Source organism: Leucoraja erinacea, chromosome 3, assembly GCF_028641065.1.
Source record: "Leucoraja erinacea ecotype New England chromosome 3, Leri_hhj_1, whole genome shotgun sequence".
NCBI lineage: Eukaryota > Metazoa > Chordata > Chondrichthyes > Rajiformes > Rajidae > Leucoraja > Leucoraja erinaceus.
The window spans coordinates 29098267-29121127 of NC_073379.1; the positions used below are offsets into that span (position 1 = coordinate 29098267).

At 42.7% G+C, this 22861-nt stretch overlaps 1 protein-coding gene across 8 annotated transcripts in view; it reads left to right on the forward strand.

The window, feature by feature from the left end:
* cntln (centlein, centrosomal protein) overlaps nucleotides 1-22861 on the forward strand; it is a 369478-nt gene that overhangs the window by 209529 nt on the left and 137088 nt on the right. For all 8 annotated transcript variants that reach the window (XM_055632370.1, XM_055632366.1, XM_055632367.1 and 5 more), the window contains 2 exons: nucleotides 2259-2349; nucleotides 9687-9904. In XM_055632370.1, coding sequence (XP_055488345.1) covers nucleotides 2259-2349; nucleotides 9687-9904 — 309 coding nt within the window. The remainder of the gene's footprint in view (nucleotides 1-2258; nucleotides 2350-9686; nucleotides 9905-22861) is intronic.

Sequence of the window (22861 nt, forward strand, 5' to 3'; positions counted from 1 at the left end):
TTATATAGTTAGATATTGGGCCACCTGAAACATAAGAGAGTCAGGTCATTTTCAGGAGGTAAAAGCACTGTTCTGCCTGACAGACTAAGGCAGACTAAGACAAGACCTGAATTTGTAATTTTTAACCATGTCATATAAGAAAGTCTGTCTGTGAACACTGCCACTGATGCCTTAGTCATAGAGAGCTTTGACCAAGGGTGTATTCTGGATTTTGAGGAAATCTTCTCCAGGTTCAAGGGCATAGGATCAGATAACATTTGGGGGATAAGAAAAATATCCCCCGAGTGTGCATTGTTTAAACCAAATAGGTTTATTATTCTCTTTAGCTATCAAGGTGATGACACAACCAAAAGGAACAGGTTATAATGCTGCTGTTTTAGCTCTCCTGGAGCACGGGGGAATTTTGGTCCTTTCTTGACCTTAGAAACTTGAACACAATTCTAAAATGGAAAATGGATAAAAAATATGAAGTTATTTTTTCTCTGCTGCTGTTATTTACACAGAATCCTCCAGAGAACTACATCTCTATCAAAGATATGTACTTTCAAATAGCCAAGAGAAAATTACATCAGAAGCTGGTCTGTACTTGAGTGGCTGGTAGATGCTACTGGTATATTGCTTTAAAGAGTGTATCAATACTGTGCATGTGAGCTGTTTGAAAAATACATGCCTACCCTTGCTCTAATAAGTGATTTATCAGGGTGAATTATTACGCAGCAATCAAGATGCAGGCACCATGACATTATTTGAGAACCAAGTAATATTTGCATGTACTGAACTGAATATTCTGCATTTGCAACTTGTCTTCAAAGAAAACTTATACTTGCAAAATGCCTCAAGAATTTTTTGTTTTGTCATTTTGACCAGAGTACAGTTCTCCATAGATTATCACCAAGTTCAAGGTGAATACCCATGAAATCCTAATTATGTGGAGAAATGTGAGATAATGCATTTTGGGGGGAAAGAATGAGGAAACGTTGAATAAAGGATATCATTCTAAAAGGAAAGCAGGAACAGAAAATCCTGGGGATATGGGTGTGCATGCCATTGAAAGTGGTCGGGAGGTTGAAAAAGCAGTTAATAAGGTTAAAATAGTTCTGGACTATCGATAATTGCATCGTATAATAACAGGAAAGTCAAACCTTTATAAAGCACTGGTTCCTTTTATATGAAAAAAAATCGTGGGAGGCATTGGCGATAGTCCAGAGAAATCCTGAGATGAGGGACTACAGTTACAAGGGTAGATTGGAGAGGTAGGTCTGTTTTCTTTGGAGAAGAGAAGACTGAGGGGTGATCTGTCAGTACATAAAACAACGATGGAGATAGTCAGAGTTGGACAATGTTTTCTTCCATGAAGGAGTTGAGGGCTAGAGTTCACAACTGTAAAGTAAAATTACTAGTGATGGTGGAAACATTTCCACACAGCCTGTCATTGGAATCTGAAATGAACAGTCTGCAGATGTGGTGAAGGAATTTTCCACTGTGATCAAATGTACAGTGAGGAAAAATGTGCAAGATTATAGAGGAGGACTGGAGTTAGAATCAGTCAGTTGCTGTTGGCACCGTCACTGTGGGCTGAATGGCCTCCTTCAGTGCTGCCGCAGTTCTATGATTTAATGGTACACAAAAATGCTGGAGAAACTCAGCGGGTGCAGCAGCATCTATGGAGCGAAGGAAATAGGCGACGTTTCGGGCCGAAACCCTTCTTCAGACTCTATGATTTAATGAATGTTGAACCAGCTCAAAGTATCATTGGAAATATAATAATTGCTAACGGGGTTTTCATTTTTATAGGAATTTAACTAATACAAAACTTAACTCAGTTGAGCCTGTTACGTATTAGAAATTCCTAAACGTACAAAGTGATCATGGTAAGTGGGCTGTTCAGTCCAAATATCATAAATTCACACCTCACCAAAGGAAGTAGTAAAACTGAACTCCACAAAATCGCATAATTTTCTGCTCTAAGATCTAACCTCTGAATGATTTTGACCCTCTGCATGCTTCATTCTTCATGCCTTGTGATGTTACTAAGCACAGCATGTAGTGATAAAGCAGTGATTGTAACACACTCTGGCTTTGTGACAAGGTAAATATCAGCCACCAATATACTGCAAATTAAATCCAGGCGAGTTTAAACTGCCTCAATCTAGAAGACTGATATGTGGTGCAATTTGCCAAATCAGAAAGATCATGGAGTACATTGTTCCTTTGTAAATTTTTGCTGAAAATTCTCATGCTGTCTTTTGCTTCCTTAGGCAGTGTCACTAAAGAAGAAAAATGAAAGAAATCAATTGTTTGGAACAAAGAAGGCAGAAGCAAAAGTTGAGCCACAGTTTCATTGTAAAGGTATAAAGTGTCTATTTCAATCTTCTCTGAGATTTCGCTCACTGAAATAAGTACAGCCCAAACTCTCCTGCCCAAAGCTGTTAATTGGTCACTATTAACATATTCACAATTTAGTGGTTCTTTTTTAACACGTAATGCCCATATTAATGGAAGGAAAAGTATTGCATGAGTTTTAAACAAGTTTTACAAAATCTTCACCAGATTCCTGCTGTCAGACATCCCATCCCAAATCCTATCCCACTACTGCTGAAGGATCCCCACCACAATACCCAGAAATGTATTCTCTTTTCTCTACCTCTCTCTCCTTTTCCTCCTTCTTCCATCTCTCTGCTCTCCCCAGTCCTCTTCATAATGATCTGTTATATTTGCTCCTTTATGTTAGATATTGCTGCCACCGATTTGGCCAAGACCAAGGGGTCAGTCTCTGAAAGGCCATTCCACGGTCTCTTGGTGGGTTTTCATGAATTAATGTTTTTCTATAACGTGTAAAATAGCAGCACAGAATAACCTTCACTAAACATTGTTTTCACAGCAGCCATAGAAGACATTCCATCTGACACTTTGCAGTGAGCACAACAAACTTCATCCTCCTCCTTGTGATTACTATTTGATTGTCTCAATGGTGCGGAGGATCGATCTGTGGAATAAAAGATTGCCTACCTTTCTTTATGCATCATCCCCCACACGCCAATCTCCCACCTGGCCAATCCTTCTGGCCTTGTAGGCAATGTAAATAATTGATGTCTCAGTAAATGGCTTAAGGCAAAAATAAAATGATGCACCAAGGCAGTGATAGTGCTTCTGCACTGCATTGACCCGGTCTGGGTCACAGAGGGACATGTCTGACACACTGCCGCAAAGCATCAAAAGAGATTTGTGCTTTTTCACCAGTTATAAAAAAACTGGCCTATCCAAGGTGGATAATCTTTATATTGTTCTTATTACATATACACATGCAGAAACAATAGTTTAGTTTACTCTTGTCACTTGTACTGAGGTACAGTGAATAGCTTTTGTTTGCCTGCTATCCAGTTAGAGATAAGACTATACGTGATTACAATCAAGTTGTCCACCGTGTACAGATAAAGGGTACAACATTTAGTGCAAGATAAAGTCCAAATAAAGATAGTTCAAAGGTCTCCAATGAGATAACAGGTCAGCACCACACTCTAGCTGATGAGAGGACAGTTTAGTTGCCTGATTACAGCTGGGAAGAAACTGTCCCTCAATTTGGAGGTATGTGTTTTCAAATTTCTGTGCCACTTGCCTGAAGGGAGAGGATGAGACTGCTCTGCGATTATGCTGATGGCCTTGCCAAGGCAGCATGAAGTGTAGATGGAGTCAACGGAAAGGACGTTGGTTTGTGTGGTGATCTGGGCTACAACTCTACAATTTCTGTGGTCTTGGAGAGAGCTGTTCTCATACCAGGCTGTGATGCATCCCAATAAAATCCTTTTCACAGTGCATCTGTAGAAGTTGGGGAGGATTGTTGGGGACATGCCATACTTCCTAAATCTTCCTATGAGGCAGAGTCTTTGGTGTGCTATCATGGCTATAGCTTTGATGTGGCTGGTCCAAGACATGTTGCTGGTGATATTTATTTTTAAGAACCTGAAGCTTACAGCCATCTCTACCAGCGCTATCAACATGTACTGCTTTGCTTCCTGAAGTCGATCATAATCTAATTTCTTGCTGACATTGAGGGGGAGATTATTGTCTTGGCACCAGATTAAGAGGTTCATATAGATTGTCAATAATGACGGTGTGTTATTATCTTGGCATAAAGGTCGGTTTGAGTAAGTAATTAGTCAAATTGACAAATTAGCAAGGATTGCCAATGTGAATGTAAAGAATATGTCACTATTAGAAGCATGACATCAGACAGTGGCGAACTTCAAATATATTTAATTTATTTACTCCATGCAATTAGAAACATAGAAAAATAGGTGCAGGAGTTGGCCATTTGGCCCTTCGAGCCAGCACTGCCATTCATTATGATTATGGCTGATCATCTAAAATCGGTACCCCATTCCTGCTTTTTCCCCATATTCCTTGATTCCTTTAGCACGAAGAGCTTAATCTAACTCTCTCTTATAAATATCCAGTGAATTGCCCTCCACTGACTTCTGTGGCAGAGAGTTCCACAGATTCTCAACTCTCTGGGTGAAAAGATTTTTCCTCATCTCAGTCGAAAATAGCCTATCCCTTATTCTTAAAATGTGACCCCTGGTCTGGACTCCTCCAACTTCGGAAACATTTTTCCTGCATCTAGCCTGTCCAATCCTTTAAGGTTTTTATATGTTTCTATAAGATACCTTCTCATCCTTCTAAATTCCAGTGAATACAAGTCGAGTTGACCCATTCTTTCATCATATGTCAGTCCTGCCATCCCAGGAATTAACCTGGTGAACCTACGCTACACTCCCTCAATAGCAATAATGCCCTTCCTCAAATTAGGAGACCAAAATTGCACCCAATACTCCAGGTGCGGCCTCACCAGGGCCCTGTTTTGAGAGGTGGGGGATGATCCCCCCCCATGTTTTGTAATCCGGATTTTAAAACTCGGTGAAAAAACTGTGAGCGACTATTACTGTAATTCTCCGAGTTCAAATCAGGGGAAACTTGGGAGAACTCTTGAATTACCTCGTACAGTGGGACAGGCCCATAAGGCATCATGAGTGGGAGTCTCTTGTTTGTTTCTCTTGGTCATTGATTTTGTGCACTGGAATCAGATGCCAGTGGCTCTTCCAAATGGTTAATATTCATAGGTGATTAATTGCTTTTTGTTATTAGGTGCTTCTGTTACGTAGTGGAGAAAAATAGTGCACCCTTACAGAACGTCTGGGATTGAACACAATATACTACACATTGGAACAGATAGCTGTGTAATAGTGAATTCAGGAATCTAACAACACTATAAGGATAACGGTGATGGTCACAATTTATTTGGTCTGGATTGGTAGATGTTAGATGCTTCAATCAATCACTTTGTGGGAGGGGAAAGAGCAATGGACAATGGAGGACCCAGTGTGGGGGGACTGCCGTGGGGGAGGGGGAAAGCAAATGGGGACCCTTTGGTAATCGCCCTTTATGGGCGACTATTTGCATACCTTGGGTCTGCAAGCAAGGAGTATTCATTCATTCATGTTATCTATAATAGCCTAGCTACCCAATCCCATGCCTGATGGGACCTGACTAAGTAGGTTGTGAATATTTTTTATTCTTCAGGCTCTGCCAGATCAGACTGGGCCGGCTCCCTGTAGATTAATTAATAAATTACCTGCCTTTTGATATAATTGGTGAGTCATCGTCTATAATTCTGTGTCCAGCATTAATGACTCTGTGATGATAATTTGTCATTTGACTTAGGCATTCCCGCCAATTCTCTTGGCCTTGCCTTTTTCCAGGATTTGGTTCCTGTTTTTATTGGTCCTTGGCTCTACCTTCTGTTGGTTCATACTTTCCATGGCCACATCCATTAGCCTGGGACCCAAGTATATTTCTTGGGTTAGCAAAAGGCTGGATACTTTGGTTTGAATTGCTACAGTTGAGTCAGTTTAGGAGGAAATATCAAATGCAGATGCTGGAAATCTGAGCCTAAAAAAAATAGAATTTGCTGGAAACATTCAGCAGTTTTAGATTTCAGTTTATGCCCATGCAGACTCTATTACAGCCTACGTTGAACACAACTAAGACTAAAGAGATGGTGGTTAACTTTGGCAGGTCCAAGCTCCCCCTTCAGCCGGTCAACGCTGCTGGGGCTGACACTGAGGTGGTGCAGACATATAAATACCTTGGAGTGCACCTTGATAACAAACTGGACTGGTCTGTCAACTCTGACTCCCTCTACAAAAAAGGCCAGAGCAGACTCTTTTTCCTCAGAAGGCTCAAATCCTTCAATGTATGTAGTGATATGCTGCACATGTTTTACAACACTGTGGTTGCAAGTGTTATTTTCTAGCTGTTGTCTGCTGGGGCAACAGCATTAGTGAAAAAAGCAACAAGAAGCTGGTCAAACTGGTTAAACGAGCTAGCTCAGTGCTGGAGGGGAGAGAAGACTCTGGGATGGATGTGCTTGAGAGGCGTATGAGGCACAAGGTGCAGGTCATCCTGAAAAACCCCGGGCATCCCCTCCATGTAATTCTGGAGAGTCAAAAGAGCACTCGGAACAACAATCGGCTCCTCTCCCTGCCCTGTAGAACGGAGCGGTTCAAGAGATCCTTCACCCCTGCAGCCATTAGATTTTATAATTCGGACCGTTAGGCTGTAGGGGGATGCATTTTTGCAATTTTTAATTTTTAATTGTTAATTATTGGTCTTTTTAAGTATTTATTGCTCTCAGGTAGTGTCCACAGTGTATTCTATGTATTTTCTGTCTGCGTTCGTTTTGAATCTGTGGGTTTGTTGGATGGGGGCTTCTGGACATCTGAATTTCCCTGAGGGGATCAATAAAGTATTTATAATAATAATAAGTTAATCAAAAAAAGGCTGTAAGGTGAGAGGGGGCCACAGTGCACCTTGAACGAAATTTCGTTGCATTTGACTCTCCAAAATCAGGTAATAGTAAAAATTGCTAGGTGTGTCCATAAAAATGCCTCATGTGCATGGTTCTGTAAAATAAATATATATAAAAAGTTTTTTAAAAGTGTCGATATTTAAAAAGTTCTAGCCTCGGTTTTGTTGATTGTTCAGTAATCTTATGGCCTGGGGGATGAAGCTGTTGCAGAACCTGGTTGTCCCGCTCTTCATGCTGCGGTACCTCCTCCCAGAGTTAAGCAGTATAAACAGTCCAAATTGTGGGTGTGTGGGGGCTCTGGTAATGCCCTTAGCTCTAATCAGACAACTTTTGTAACCCCATGTCCATGATGGAAGGAAAAGAAGTCCCAATGATTTTTTCCGCTTTAATATTAATAAAGGTATTGTAAGTTATCTACAATGGACCAGTCTTGTGGCCCAATGGATGCAACGTGTTGGGAAGTAAAGAAGAAATTTTCAGAGGCCTGAGATTGAAGGCCATGGAGTAAAAGGTGCCTTGGCAGGATTGGTTCCTAATTCCTCAATACCTTCCTTTTAAATGTCTCAATCTCTGTGATGGGGTTACACTATAGATGCCACAATAACCAACAAGAACTAGAGAAACAGATATGCGGCAGATCACAGAAAGATGTAAAAATAACATATTTATTCCTAATAATAGCATAATTTTCTTTTGCCTTGCTCCACTCTTTAACAGTGGAGTTACATTTGCGATATTCCAGTCCTCTGGAACCACCTACTTGATTCCTGAAAGATCACTACTAACATCTGCATAATCTCGACAGCTACCTCTTTCAGAACCCTGGGGTTTAGTCCATCTGCTACAGGTGACTTCCACCTTCAGTTCCTTCAGCTTCCCAAACACATTCTCGTCGGTAATAGTGACTGCACTCACTTCTGCCCCCTGACTGTTGAATTTCTGACATATTGCTCGTGTCTTTCACCGTGAAGACTGATGCAAAAAACTTATTCAGTTCTTCCGTCATTTTTTTGTTCTCCATTACTACTTCAGCGTCATTTGCCAGCGGTTCATTGTTCAATTTTGCCACTCTTTTACTCATTAGAAGTTAGAGGAGATGCGTGTTAAGCCGTGTCTCACTACTGGAGTCGCTGGATGGATATGAGGGAGGAAGTATAGGGACAGGTGTTATATCTCCTGCGGTTGCAGGAGAAAGTACCTGGAGAGGGGATGATTTGATTGGGAAGGGACGAGTGAACCTAGGTGGGAGGGATCTCTGCGGAAGGTGGAGATGGGTAGTTGTGTCTAGTGGTTGGATTATGTTAGAGGTGCCAGAAGTGTTGGAGGGTGATGTGTTGGATGCGGAGGATGGTGGAATGAAAGGTGAGGAACAGGGGTACTCTATCCTTCTGCACGATGGGGAGCGAGAGCAGAACCACAGGACAAAGTGGAGCCACAGATGAGGGATTCATCTATGATAGCCAGGGGTAAACCACATTCCCTAAAGAATGAAGACATCCCATGTCTTCTCAAATGTTATAGGGTGTTAAAAATAAAACATACAGCATGCTAGCCTCTATTGGTCAGAGCATTAAGTATAAAAAATGGGAAGTAATGTTACAACTATGTAAAATTTTGATCCAGGCTACTTTGGAGTATTTGGTGCCATTGTGGTTACCACGCTGATGAAAGGAGCTGAGGGCTTTGCACAGCATGAATTTCACAATGAGTTGTCTAGATTGGAGTGTATTAGCTATTAGGAGAAGTTGGATGAATTTGAATTGTTTTTTCTTGAACATCAGTGGCTGAGGGGCAACCTGATAGAAGTGCATCAAATTGTCGGATGCAGAGATAGGGTAAATAATATTTTTCCCAGAGTGGAAATATCAAATACTGGAGGGCATACAGTAAATTTAAGGTGTTGGTGGGAGTGTGGTGGGGAGTTTAAAGGATATCTGCGAAGCAAGTTTATTTTATACAGAGTGGTAGGTGCCTGCAGCATGCTGCCAGAGACAATGGTAGAAATAGATGCGATAAACACGTTAGGAGGCATATAGATACACATGAATACGTACAGGCCACATGCAGGCAGATTTGTTTTGATTGCTATCATGTTCGGTTTCAATATCGTAGACTAGTAGAAAGGCCTGTTCCAGTGTTGTACTCATCTATATTTCTTATGCTTAAATCTCAGCACCATCTCATTCAGGCCATCAGTGAAATCTTCTCAAACACCACAATTAAGTCTGCCTGTAGCGCCATTGTCCCTCCAGTACAACATCCTCTCAGTGAAGACTGAATATTCAGCTCCCTGCATCCCTCAACATTTTTCTCTATTTTGACCTATCCTCCTCTTTGTTGAAACCTACTTCGCTTATCAACCTGCTTATCTTTTTGTAACATTTCCTCCTTTGACCTTTTTCTTTTCCATGGCTTTTCTGATGTAATTAGGGATGAAGAGAAAAGTATCAGGAAATAATCAAGTTATGCAGGCATGTGTGGAAGGGAAACAAAAGTAAACGTTACGGTCAATGACCTTTCATTTAAATAGTTTATCAGTAACATCATTTAGCCTTGTCATGACATTGTTGGGATCGGATTGTTTCATTTTATTTCACTGGAAAATAACGCAAACATTATATTTCATCTTGATGACTGATTATAGATTTATTTAATGTATATGCACTTAGGTCTAAAATAATTTTCTTGACTGATTAACCGATTACATTCTGTTGTATGTGATAATCGATACTCTTATAGTTTCAAATAAAAAGTGATAACATTTTGGAGGTTTATGTTTCACCCTAACACCAACACTGTCTATTCTTTATTTTTTCAACAGAAGTAAGGAAACAGAAAACCAGTCAAACCAGACAAAGTATTTCCATCCTTGCCTTACAGCAACGTTTAATATCATTGCAGCAACAGATTGTTGTTATGAAGAATGGGAAAAAGGTAGCCTTAAATACTGTCAACGAACTGAAACAGAACAATCAAAAATTAACATCCCAATTGACTTCGATGAATCAGAAGCTACAAGTACACAAACAGACAATTCAGGTATGTTTCAAGTACTACAATAACAATTTTGCAAAAGTAAATATTCAAAAATTGACAATTTTTTCTCAAATTTGTGTGGACGTGAGGTACGTTGTATAAAAATTCTCTATTTTGTTTTTTCTTCTACTGTAAATAATTGTTTTTGCATTATAATGCAATTTACTGAAGTACAATAAGTAATTGTTTAATGCTGAACTAAAGCACAAATAAATGTGAATAGTTTGTGTACTAGGAAATAACAATTTCCAAGACTTTGAAGTCCTTGGCAATGATATATTAAATTATCAACATAGGACACGATACAGCAAGTTCCAAAAAGTAAGACAAATCTAATTAGCTCACGATAACTATTCACTTTGCTCTCGGTCATCAGCAAGATGATGGAAGCTGACATCATAGAGCTGCCAAGTGGCACTTAAACCAATAACCTGCCCACCAATACCCAGTATGGTTTTCACTACAATCACTCACTCAGTCCTCATTAAAACCTTGATCCAAACACGAATCAAGGAGCTGACTTTTCGAGATAATGTGAGTTGAGAGTGACTGCCCATCATTTTGTTCATTATTACTGTCAGAATCCCAGAAAGATTCCTCAGCAGTATTTAAAATAGGTGCAGGATTAGGCTAGCACCACCATTCAATATGATCATGGCAGATCATCCAAAATCAGTACCCCATTCCTGCTTTTTCCTCATATCCCTTGATTCTGAAGAGCTAAATCTAACTCTCTCTTGAAAACATCCAGTGAATTGGCCTTCATTCCCTCCTGTGGTAGAGAATTCCACAGATTCACAACTCTCTGGGTGACAATGTTTTTCCTCATCTCAGTCATAAATGGCCTGCCGCTTATTCTTAAACTGTAAACCCTGGTTCTGGACTGCCTCAACATGGGGAACATTTTTCCTGCATCTAGCCTGTCCAATCTCTTAAGAATTCTATATATTTCTATAACATCTCCTCTCAACCTTCTAAATTCCATTGAATGCAAGCACAGTCGACCCATTCTTTCATCGTATTTCAGTCCCGCCATCCCAGGAATCCTTGGTGAACCTACGCTACATTCCGTCAATAGCAATAATGTCTTTCCTCAAATTAGAGACCAAAACCGCACACAATACTCCAGGTGTGGTCTCACCAGGGCCCTGTACAACTGCAGAAGGACCTCCTTGCTCCTAAACTCAAACCCTCTCGCTGTGAACTAGGGAGAGCAACAAGTGCTGGGCCTGAAAAATCAAAATATGAGGACAATGAGATAGAAAGATATTATAGCTTATTAAAGTTGCTATTTTACAACATATGGAAAATGTTACAATGAATGCGTAAGGTCAATATTGTTCAAAAGAAAGGGAGCAGAAGTCCAAGCATCCATATAATGTCAACTGAAGAAACACTCTACTCCATCAGAATTTCCAATATTTTCAGAAAACAGGCAAAATAAGGGATGTCTTGATGATCAAGTACATTTGGGAGTTTTGTATGGTCTGTACCTGAGGATACAAAGTTGTGTGATTGGTCAATAGAAGTTTCAGTTGTGTCTCAACAGACCAGAACTAAAGACCAGAACTTGTTATCTCCCACAATATGGAAAGGAGGTTTTACCAGTCTTGGGGCAATTGGGGTAAATAGTTCAAGAGTTACCAAAGACTCATTTGACTCATGGTCTGAATAACTGCCTCATCTGTTACATTGAATTATTTAGTATTGCATGGAAAAATCTGCTTGCTTCTTCACGCCATTTGAATACAATCTTTTTCTTGTCTGCTGCAGGCTGCAACGACCTATCTTGCGCATCCCAGTTTCCACATCCTACTAATATGGGGTAGCTTTGCTGGTTTCACAACATGACATTTAACAGCATCATTAAGGTTTAGAGCTACAGCATAAATTCTCCAGCTCTGAACAACACAATTGGAGCTGTAGCTGAAGGCAGTTCACCATTATATCAGGGCAATTAGGGATTGACTAAATGGTGGATTTAAGTTTTGTTGATTCGTGGGTGTCGAGACCCATCGTTCCAGGAATTAACAAATCCAAATGGTTACATATATGGTGAATTGGGAAGCCTCTGTTTTTTCCAGCTTATGCATTCCAGACTTGGGGATGTGATTTTCAACGCTGTGGGAGGGAAACTGTAGATTGGTTCCCATGTTACGTAGTTACACCGGTGGTAGAGATGAACTAACAACGTATTGTACTGCACCACCATGACTGATGATTAAAGCTGACTTTGAACACCAGACTGTGTCTGTACAGTTCTCTACATGGTGTCAGACTAGTTGGAAATTACCCATTGCGTCTGTCTATCGGGTTTTGGTTGCATTTTATTAGTCTTGATCTTTTACTCCGATGGCTTATTCGTGACGCAAGCCGACCTAGCTCATCTTTGATGCTGACAGGCGAGCGATGGAGGTTCTTTGAAATTGACTATGAGCACTACATCAATGTCATCCATCGCAATGATCCAGATGAAGTCAAGGCATCGCTCCTGCACAACCTGGCTGGACCCGAGGCTATGATTCGCGCGCAAACCTTCGACTTTGCGCCAGCTGTACTCGACGGAAACGGCCAGGTGATGGTCCCAGCTGAGACCATGCTATGTTGCTACGTAAATTCCGTGAGCTATGTGACCTGCCATTGAACCGCATCATGGAGAGAGCAAAGTTCTTCGCCCGATAACAGCAGCCTGACGAACCTGTGGAACGTTTCATTTGTGATTTGAAGTACATGGCCCCGCGATGTCGCTTTGGTGAGATAACTAATGAGTTAATACGCGACAAAATCGTTAGCGGCATGTGTGATCGGAAGCTCAAAACAGAGCTACTCCGAAATGCTGACCTGACTCTCGAACAGGCTGTGCATGCCTGCCGTATGTCGGAGGGTGTAGACCCATTGGGTGATCAGCTTCGCACTCAGTAACATGATGTTAATCTGACCGGTTTCAGTAACCACACCGCGTCAGCTGCTACTAAATGATTTGTGAATGAGCCACCGCAGAGGTGCGTTAAATGCAACTATGTCCATAATAGAGGTCACCAGTTTTGCCCAGCAAACGGCAAATCATGCAATTACTGAAAGAAAATGAATAATTTTGCCGCATGCTGTCGTTCTCGTGGGAACGCTAGTGCGAATTCAAAGTCTAATCTACACCTGCTGCACCTTGACGTATTTCGATCTCAAGCTGCAAATCACTATCACCTGTGATGCCTCGCAATACGGTATAGGTGCAGCCTGCCTGCAAACATCAGCTGATGGCACCGTGCTACCTGTATCGTACGCCTCTCGCCCATGACAGAGACCGAGCAGCGCTATGCCCAAATTGAAAAGGAGCTGCTAGCTGTCGTTTTTGCATGTTCCAAGTTTAGAGACTTTATCTTTGGGAAAACTATTACAATTGAAACTGATCACCAACCCCTGGTCACCATCCTGAACAAGCCTATTCACACAGCGCCCGCACGTTTGCAGCGCATGATGATGCAACGCCAGCATTTTGATTTCCAGATTGTTTACAAAAAGTGCAAAGATATGCTCATCACCGCCACCCTCTCTCTCGAGCGCCACGGGTGTCCTGTGAACAACATCCTTTTGAGTGCAACGAGCTTGCCGTGAACAAAGTTGACTTTGTTCCCATGGAACGACTGCTTCGCCTTGCGGAACACACAGCTGCTGACAGAACGCTACAGCTGCTCTCCTCCATTATCAAGAGTGGTTGGCTCTCAAAGCAATCCAACACACCACTATATATACAGCCATTCTTCTTAGTTTGCGATGAACTGGTGATACAAGACGGGTTCATTGTCAAGGGTCACAAAGTTGTGATTCCCACATCCCTGCAAGATGAATACTACAATTATGTCCACAGCAGCCACCCAGGTACTGAGGCTACGCTTGCCCGTGCCCAAAGCATGTTTTACTGTCCAGGAATGACCAAATACATACATGACAAAACGGCATTGCAACAGCTTGGCAACCCACCAACAGAAATAGCCTCTCCTGCAACAACCGGCTCCAGAACTACGTTGGACATCCGTCACTGTGGACATTTTTGATTGGCATGGCAAACACTACCTAGTTCTGGTCGATTCCTATTCCAATTGGTTTGAACTTGATCTGCTGCCTACCATTACGTCAGATGGTTATACAAAAACTTCAGAGACATTTATCTGTACACGGCGTACCAGTTCGACTGCAAACTGACAACGGGAGACAGTTCACCAGCCAGGCATTTAAAAACTTTGCCAGACGTTAGAACGTTCAGCATGTTACCAGCAGCCCCAAATACTCTCAATCCAACGGCCTCGCTGAGTGTGCTGTCAGGAGCGCAAAACAGTTAATGGAACGTTCGCATCTTGCCAATTCCGACGTCTACCTGGTTCTGTTAAAGCTGAGAAACATTTCCAGGGATGGTGTTCTAGGCTCTCCCGCCCAGCGGCTGATGTCTTGCACGATGCGGCCCCAGTTCCCCGTCGCCCAGCAACAGCTGTAGCCACAGATGCTCAAACCAGCTGTGGTCCAGAAGCGCATTCAGGAGAAACATGATGTCCAGAAGCGTTCCTATGACAAGTCGAGCAAACCACTTAAACCGTTACTGCAAGGTCAAGTGGTTCGCCTGCAGACTGCAGTTGGACATACCTGACTGGGTTTCATTGAGGGGCCAGCCAAGGAACCTCGTTCCTACCTTGTCAAAGTCGATGGTGTTCTGTACCGGCACAGCCTTCAACATCTTCTGCCCGTGAACGAATCGCGACCAGCTCCTCCCGGTCCTGTATGCATTCCCCGCGTCGTTTGGTTCCCTCATCCCCCAGTGTCCCTAGTCCTGCATGCTCGCCCCGCGTTCCTCTCCAGGCTCCCCGGCTGCATTCTCCTTCTTCGGTTCTACACCACCCAGCCCTACTAACTTTTCCGGAACGGAGGGGGAGGGGTTTGTCCGTACGCGTTCGGGTCGGGTTAGCAGACCTCCTGACAGGTACGGTGAATATGTTTAACTGCATGTGTTTTAACAACTGCTGAACAACTCTTATCTCTATGGGAAAGGATGTAGATTGGTTAGTGCATGTGCACCAATCAGAGTAATGTACGAACACTAGCTCCTCCTTACTGTACACTTTATATTAATACTCACTTCCCATATTACGTAGTTACACCGGTGGTAGAGATGAACTAACAACGTATTGTACTGCACCACCATGACTGATGATTAAAGCTGACTTTGAACACCGGACTGTGTCTGTACAGTTCTCTACAGAAACTATTGGAGAAAATGATTTGAGATAGGATTTACTCCCATTGGAAGAGAATGGGCTAATTAGGGATAACCTGCACGCCTTTGTATGTGGCTGGTCGTGTCTTACTAACTTGATTTTTTGAGGTGAGAAAGGAGATTGATGATAGAGCAATGGATGTCAGAACTGGCTTAATCATAGAAGACAGAGGGTTTGTAGTGAAGCTAGATATTCTGACTGGAGGTTTGTGACCAGTGGAGTTCACAGGGATCTGTGCTGGGACCTCAGCAGTTGGTGATATATACTGTATAAATGACTTGGACATAAATGTATATGGGTTGGTTACAGAGGGATCTTGGAATCCAAGTTCACTGAAGGTGTCAGCACAAGTAGACAGGGTGGTAAAGAAGGCATATGGTATGCTTGCCTTCATGGCTGGGGACATTGAGTGTAAGAGTCAAGAAGTCAAGATGCAGCTCTATAGGATTTTGGTTTGGCTGCATTCGGAGTATTGTGTGCTGTTCAGTCACCTCATTACAGGAACGATGTAGAGGCTTTGGAGAGAGTGCGGGGGTTTACCAGAATACTGCCTGGGCTCAAGGGTTTCAGGTACAGGAGAGGTTGGATAGACTTGGATTATATTCTCTGGAACATTGGCGGTTGAGGGGAGACTTGATAAAAGTATATAAAATTTATGAGAAATAGGGCATACAACCTGAATCTTTTTCCCAGGTTAGAATTGTCCAACACTAGAGGGCAGAGCTAGAAGGTGAAAGGGGGGAAATTTAATGGAGATTGGCAAATCTTTTACACGTAGTGAGATAGGGGCCTGCAATGCATTGCCAGGAGTGGTAGTGGAGACAGATACATTCATGGTGTTTTTTCTTTAAGATGGGCAAATGGAAGTGCAGAGAATAGAGCGATATAATCATCTACGGGCAAATATGATCAGTTTAACGGCCTCATGTTCAGCACAAACATTATGAGCAGAAGAGACCGTTCCTGTGCTGTACTGTTCTATAATTATCACCTCAACCACCTCCAGTGGTTCTGGGTTTCCACAGCTAAATTTAGACTGGCCAGCAGTTACTATCTTTAATGCATTCTATTTTCTACTGCTGCGACTATGCTTCTGATTGCATCTACTGCTTCAACTAACCGAACCGATTTCTCTTTTTCTTCCTGTATTCCCAGCTCTTTCCTTGAACCTGTGTTGCTCTGTCTTCCCCATTCCATTTCAAACTCTTCTCATCTTCTCACCAGGAGACTTGCCTTCTGTTTACTTGACTTATCCTAACCACGTCAGAAGGAACATGCTGCAGAAACATGCAAGGCACAAGTCAGATATCACCTTATCAATGATAAAACCACGAGAGAGGCCATGGGGAATATTATGGCTGAGGTAATACAGATGAGAAAGGTAAATGAAAGGGGACCCGCAGTAGAACAGAGCTTTCAGAGTGGAGTGGGCGAGGGGGGTTAAGATGAAGGTTGTCATATTCAAGATGTGGATGAGCATTGTGCAGAAGTAAATGAGGTAGAATGTCTGGGATAGAAACAATAAGGCATGCAAGATGATAAGATGGTGCAACGTGATGATACACTAAAATAGATTTGAAAAAGGAGAAGATCAAGCTTGAAGGAAGTGAAACTTTAAGCTGTCTAGGTCTGGTGGATAAATAATTGAAGAATGAGACGATAGATTCCAGTTTGTCATACAACGAACCAGTTGGTTTCTTTTTTCCTAGTTTCCTGGTTTATTGTCGGAACCAAAATGAATGTTTAACATTTACATAAAGATATGTGCTTTCACAACTTCCGAATGTGTCAAAGTGAAATGTGATATTGAATTACCATTACATGGACTAACAAATGCCTGACAGAAATAGCCAATTTCTATACAGCAAATTCCCACAAATAGAAAAGTGGCAACTTGATCATCTAAATCTCATGATGTTTAAATTTAAGTAATGGCCAGAGTACAACGTATTATTCCGCTGCTCAGAAACAATAATGTGACACGATTTTTAGAACCATTTTAAATGAGCCTTGGTTTAACATCTCATCTGAAAGACAACATATACAACGCTGCAGCAATCCCTCAATATTACCATTACCACTCACAATACCATATCAATAATTCTATCATTTTCCCACACTACTGCCTCTTCATCATTGTGGTGTTCCCACCATTATTTCAGTAATGCGCCGCCAGTCCCCATATTATCACTACTACAGTCCAACGCATCCTTAATACTACCCTTGCAACTATGCAGTACTCTCTTGGTACTATCCCTCCAACAGTCCAGCACTGATTTGTACTCCCTTAGAATTGCGCCACTGTCACATTAATACTTTTCTGCCAGTGCAGTGGCACTTTAGTGTTGCACCTCTGATAGTGTGTTGCACCCTGCACCGTGTTGAAATATCGGCTGTGGAGTGTTTTATGCTTTGCCTTCATGACAACAGTTACTGTATTTCACAGTAATTCATGGAACTGATAACAATTCTGGTGCCATATAAATAACAAGTCTTATCAAACTAATACCAATAAAACTGAACAAAAATAATGAAATTAGTTCCATCAGGTGAGTTGTAATATTGTTGAGAGTGATAGATCCATTAGATTGCGCTGAAATACAATGTGAAGATTACATTAATGGTTTACTCATGGTGTATTCTGTAACACACTTTGTGTGAAAAATGACCCCAGGGTAACCAGCTATTTACGTGAAAGTAGATGAGAAATACATATGTTGCCAGCTTCTAATGAAATCCTAGGGAATGCAGTCTGAGCAAGTGTTGTCCTCATCAAGAAACCAGACTAAGCAGCCCAGTTTGATTCTCACTTCATTAAAACAAAGCTGTATTAATCCTTTTTTCCACATACTGCCATGACAGTGAACATTGGACGGTTAGGAGACCTCGTTCCTTTTTGGGGTGTCCATACAGATTTATGCACAACTGCAGTTTACTTAAAAATGTATAAGTTTACCTGTGAAAAGTGAATTCCCCAAATGGTGCAATTTTCTTGTGTGTATTTGCAAAGCACTAATATTATTGAGCAGAGTTTTACACCAGCTGCTGCATCTGGCATTGCTCAATTATTATGCTAGCAATCATGATGTTTGCATTTACTCTATGAAGTCAAGTTTTATGATATTCCTTGTAAATGAAATAAAATCTAATGTAAGTACATAGTCTTTGGATAATTTAATTAGAAGGTTATAACTATGATGTTTAACTTAAGTTACCAATAAAAAATACACACTGAAACTAAATATGTTAACAAAAAAATTACATTTAATACAGTTTTCATTAAGTAGCCACAACCTATTCTCCAGGGTTGGGATGTCAAAAACTAGAGATCACAGGTTTAAGGTGAGAGGGTAAAGACAAAAGGGATTAGAGGGGCAACTTTTTCACACACAGAGTGGTGTGTACAATTAACATGCTGGTCGAGGTAGATGCAGTTACAACATTACAACAGACTAAAACAAGTACATGGATCGGAAAGGTTTGGAGGGATATGGGCCAGGCACAGGCAAGTTCAACTAGCTTAGATGAGGCATTTCGACCCTTACGTGGAACAGTACAACGCAGGTATAGGCCCTTCAGCCCACCATGTCCATGTCAAATATGATGCCAAATTTAGCTAATCCATTCTGCCAGCATGTGCTCTATATCTCTCTATTCTCTGCATTGTCATGTGCCTCTCAAAGCTTCTTAATTACCATTATAGTATCTGCTTCCACCTCCACCCGTGGCAGCGTGCTTCAAGCACCTTTCACTCTCTGTGGGGGAAAATAAACTTGCCCAAAACATTTCCTTTAACTTTCTCCCTTCAACGTTAAAGCTATACCCACGAGATGCTGCCCGAATCACAGAGTTTCTTCAGCAGTTTGTGTTTTGCTCAGGTATTCAACATCTGCAGTTTCTGTGTCCCCGATAGTATCTGACATTTCCACCCTGTGGGAAAGGTTCTGACCGTCTACATTATCTATGTCTCTCAGAATTTTATAAACTGCCTCTCCTCAGCCTCAAACTCCAGCAAAACAATAGAAGTTTGTCAAACCTTGGTAATGCCCTTTAATCTAGGTAGCATCCTGGCAAAAAGACAGAGTACAGGTGGAACACAGGTGGGTCAGGCAGCATCTTTGGAGGGAATGGACAGGCAACATTTTGGGTGGGACCCTTCTTCAGACTGTTAGTACTGGTGGGGAGGGGGTGGAAAAATTATGGGAGCTGGGCCAGTCCTCCAAGAAGGAGACAAAATGGTGGCAGATAAGGAGAAAACCAGAGCAAATTGTAAAGCAAGTGGAAGGGATACAGGTGGTGGGGAAAGGGTGGAGGAGCAGAATAGGGGGGGTGGTGCGCACTAGGATGGAGCAGGGAGTAGGTGGGGGGGGGGGGGTGGGGGGGGGGATGGAGGGGGGGGGGGGGGGGGGGGGGGGGGGGGGGGGGGGGGGGGGGGGGGGGGGGGGGGGGGGGGGGGGGGGGGGGGGGGGGGGGGGGGAAGGTGGGAGAGAGGTTTCCCTAAAATTGGAGAATTCAATGTTCATACCATTGGCTGGTAAGCTACACATGCAGAGACTGAAGTGCTGTTCCTCCATTTTGCTTGTGGCCTCACTCTGGCAATGGGGTGGCGCAGCATAGAAAGGACTGTGTGGGAACGGGTTGCGGGAGTTGGATTGGAAGCTAGGTCAGTAAATGACAAAGGAGCCAAAAGGATGTCGGATAAGAAGAAGAATGAAATGGAAAGCCAGAGGGAGGGATATAGTCTAGAGTTTAGTCTGGAGATACAGGATAGAAACAGGCCCTTCAGCCCACCGAGTCTACACCGCCCATCAATCACCCGTTCACACTAGTTCTACGTTATCCCACTTTCTCATCCACTCCCTACAGACAATTTACAAAGGCTAATTAACCTAAAAAGCTGCACATCTTTGGGATGTGGGATGAAATTGGAGCACCCGAAGGGAAACCCACGCGGCCACAAGGAGAACATGAAAATGCCACACGGACAGCACCCGAAGGTCAGGATTAAATCCAGTTTTCTGGTGCTATGAGGCAGCAGCTCTACCAGTTGAACCTTTGGGGACCGGGACGGGGGGAGGGGTAGGGGGTTGGGAGATGACTGCATGAAGAAGGGGAAAGGAGCCCTTTTAGTTTCTAGTCAAGTCAAGTCACATTTATTTATATAGCACATTTAAAAAACAACTCTCGTTGGCCAAAGTGCTTTACATTTGTTATAAGAATAGTATAAACAAACAAACTACATACATATATACATATAGCCCTCGCTCAGTGGACGTCAGAAAAGGCTTGGGAGTATAGATAAGATTTTAGTCTTGACTTAAAGGAGTCGATGGAGGGGGCAGTTCTGATGGGAAGGGGGATGCTATTCCACAGTCTAGGAGCTGCAACCGCAAAGGCGCGGTCGCCCCTAAGCTTATGCCTAGATCGCGGGATATTCAGCAACCCCAAGTCGGCCGATCTGAGGAACCTGGAGGTGGAGTGGTGGGTGAGAAGGCTTTTAATGTAGATGGGGCAAACCCATTGAGGTCTTTGTAGGCATAGAGGAGGGTCTTGAATTGTATACGGAACCGCACAGGGAGCCAGTGGAGAGAGGCCAGGATCAGGGTGATGTGGTCCCTTTTTCGGGTGCCCGTCAGGAGTCTCGCTGCGGCGTTTTGGACCAGTTGCAGGCGGGACAGGGAAGATTGGCTGATGCCAGTGTAAAGAGAGTTGCAGTAATCTAGGCGGGATGAGATAAATGTGTGGATGATCTTTTCGAGGTCGTCAAACTGGAGGAATTGTTTTATTTTAGCTATCGTCCGAAGCTGGAAGAAGCTAGCTTTTACCACGGCATTGACTTGTTTGTCAAATTTCAGTGCTGAGTCAAATATCACGCCAAGGTTTTTGGCATGAGGTTTGAGTAGTGGGGTAAGGCTCCAAGGCTGCCTGCTATCATTTTGATTGAGTCCGAGGGGCCGAGAAGGATGACCTCAGACTTAGTCTCATTTAGTTGGAGGAAGTTCTGGGCCATCCAACACTTTATATCCTCGAGGCTGCGGGTAAGGTTAAGCAGATTTGATTGTTTTTTGGGCTTCAGGGGGAGATAGAGTTGTGTATCGTCTGCGTAGCAATGGAAGGAAATGCCGTGCCTTTCAATGACTTGGTCTGAGGGGAGCATATACAGGGAGAAGAGAATGGGGCCAAGGATGGAACCTTGTGGAACCCCACAGCAGAGATTAGCTGGGGAGGAGAAAGAATTGCCTATGTTAGTCGAGAAACTCCTACCTTTGAGGCAAGAGATGAACCAGCTCAGGGCAGTGCCATCAATACTAACCCCATACCGGAGACGGTCAATTAGGATGGTGTGGTCGACAGTGTCAAATGCTGCTCTGAGGTCAAGAAGGAGCAGGATTGCACAGTCGCCGGAGTCAACGGTGAGCAGTAAGTCATTATGTACCTTCAACAAGGCAGATTCTGTGCTGTGGTGAGCCCTGAAACCTGATTGGAAAGTTTTAGGAGTCTGAAGAAGGATCTCAACCCAAAACGTCACCCATTCCTTCTCTCCAGAGATGCTACCTATCCTGCTGAGTTACTCCAGCATTTTGTGTCTATCTTCCTTTTAGTTTCCAGTTTAGTTCAGAAATACAGTGCGGAAACAAGCCCTTTGGCCCACAGAGTCTGCACTGACCATGATCTCCACACACTAACACAATCCTGCACACACTAGGGACAACTTACAGTTATACCAAGCCCATTAACCTACAACCCTGTACGTCTTTGGAGTGTGGGAGGAAACTGGTTTCTGGGAGGAAACCCACGCAGTTCACAGGGAGAACGTTCAAACTACATAAAGACAGCACCCATAGTCAGGATCAAACGCAGGTCTCTGGCGCTGTAAGGCAGCAAGCCTACCGTAGCACCACCGTGCCGCCCAATTTTATTTCTGAGTCAATATGAAGAAGGGTCCCATCCCAAAATGTAAGCTGTCCATGTTCTCTTGAGATGCTGGCTGTCCTACCGAGTTACTCCAGCAATTTGTGCCCATTTATATCCCTTTCATTCTCTCTCTTCTCTCTCCTCTCTTCCACTCCTGAGAATCACAGGTCTATAATTCCCTGCATTATTCCTACTACTTCCTTTCTTAACAAAGTAACAATATTGGCTACTCTCCAGTGCTCTGGGGCCTCACCTGTGATTAAGTAGGGTACAAAGGTCTTCTTCAAGGTCCTGGCCTTGTCTCTCTTGCCTCTCAATCACGTGGGTGAGATCTCATCAGACTCTGGGCTTTATCCACTTCAATGCTCTTCAAAAAACCAAACACCACCACATCCTACCTTTAAAAGGCCCAAGCACATTAATACACTCTACACTGATCTCACTGGTCTCCATGTCCTTTTCCATCGTAAATACCAATGCAAAGTACTCGTTTAGTATCTCGCATGCATCTTCTGAATCCAAGCATAAATGCCCTCCTTTACTCATAACTGGTCCAACCCTCTCCTGCGTTACCCTCCTATGTTAAATATATGTTTAAAAAACCTTGGGATTCTCTTGATAACTCACCAATGACATTTCATGGCATCTTGGGGCCCTCCTAATTCCATGTTTGAGTTCATTTCTGCATTTTTTATATTTCCCAAAGGACATGCCTGATTTAATCTTCCTAAATCTTACATATGCTTTATTTTCCTTTTGATCAAATGTATTACCTCTCTCA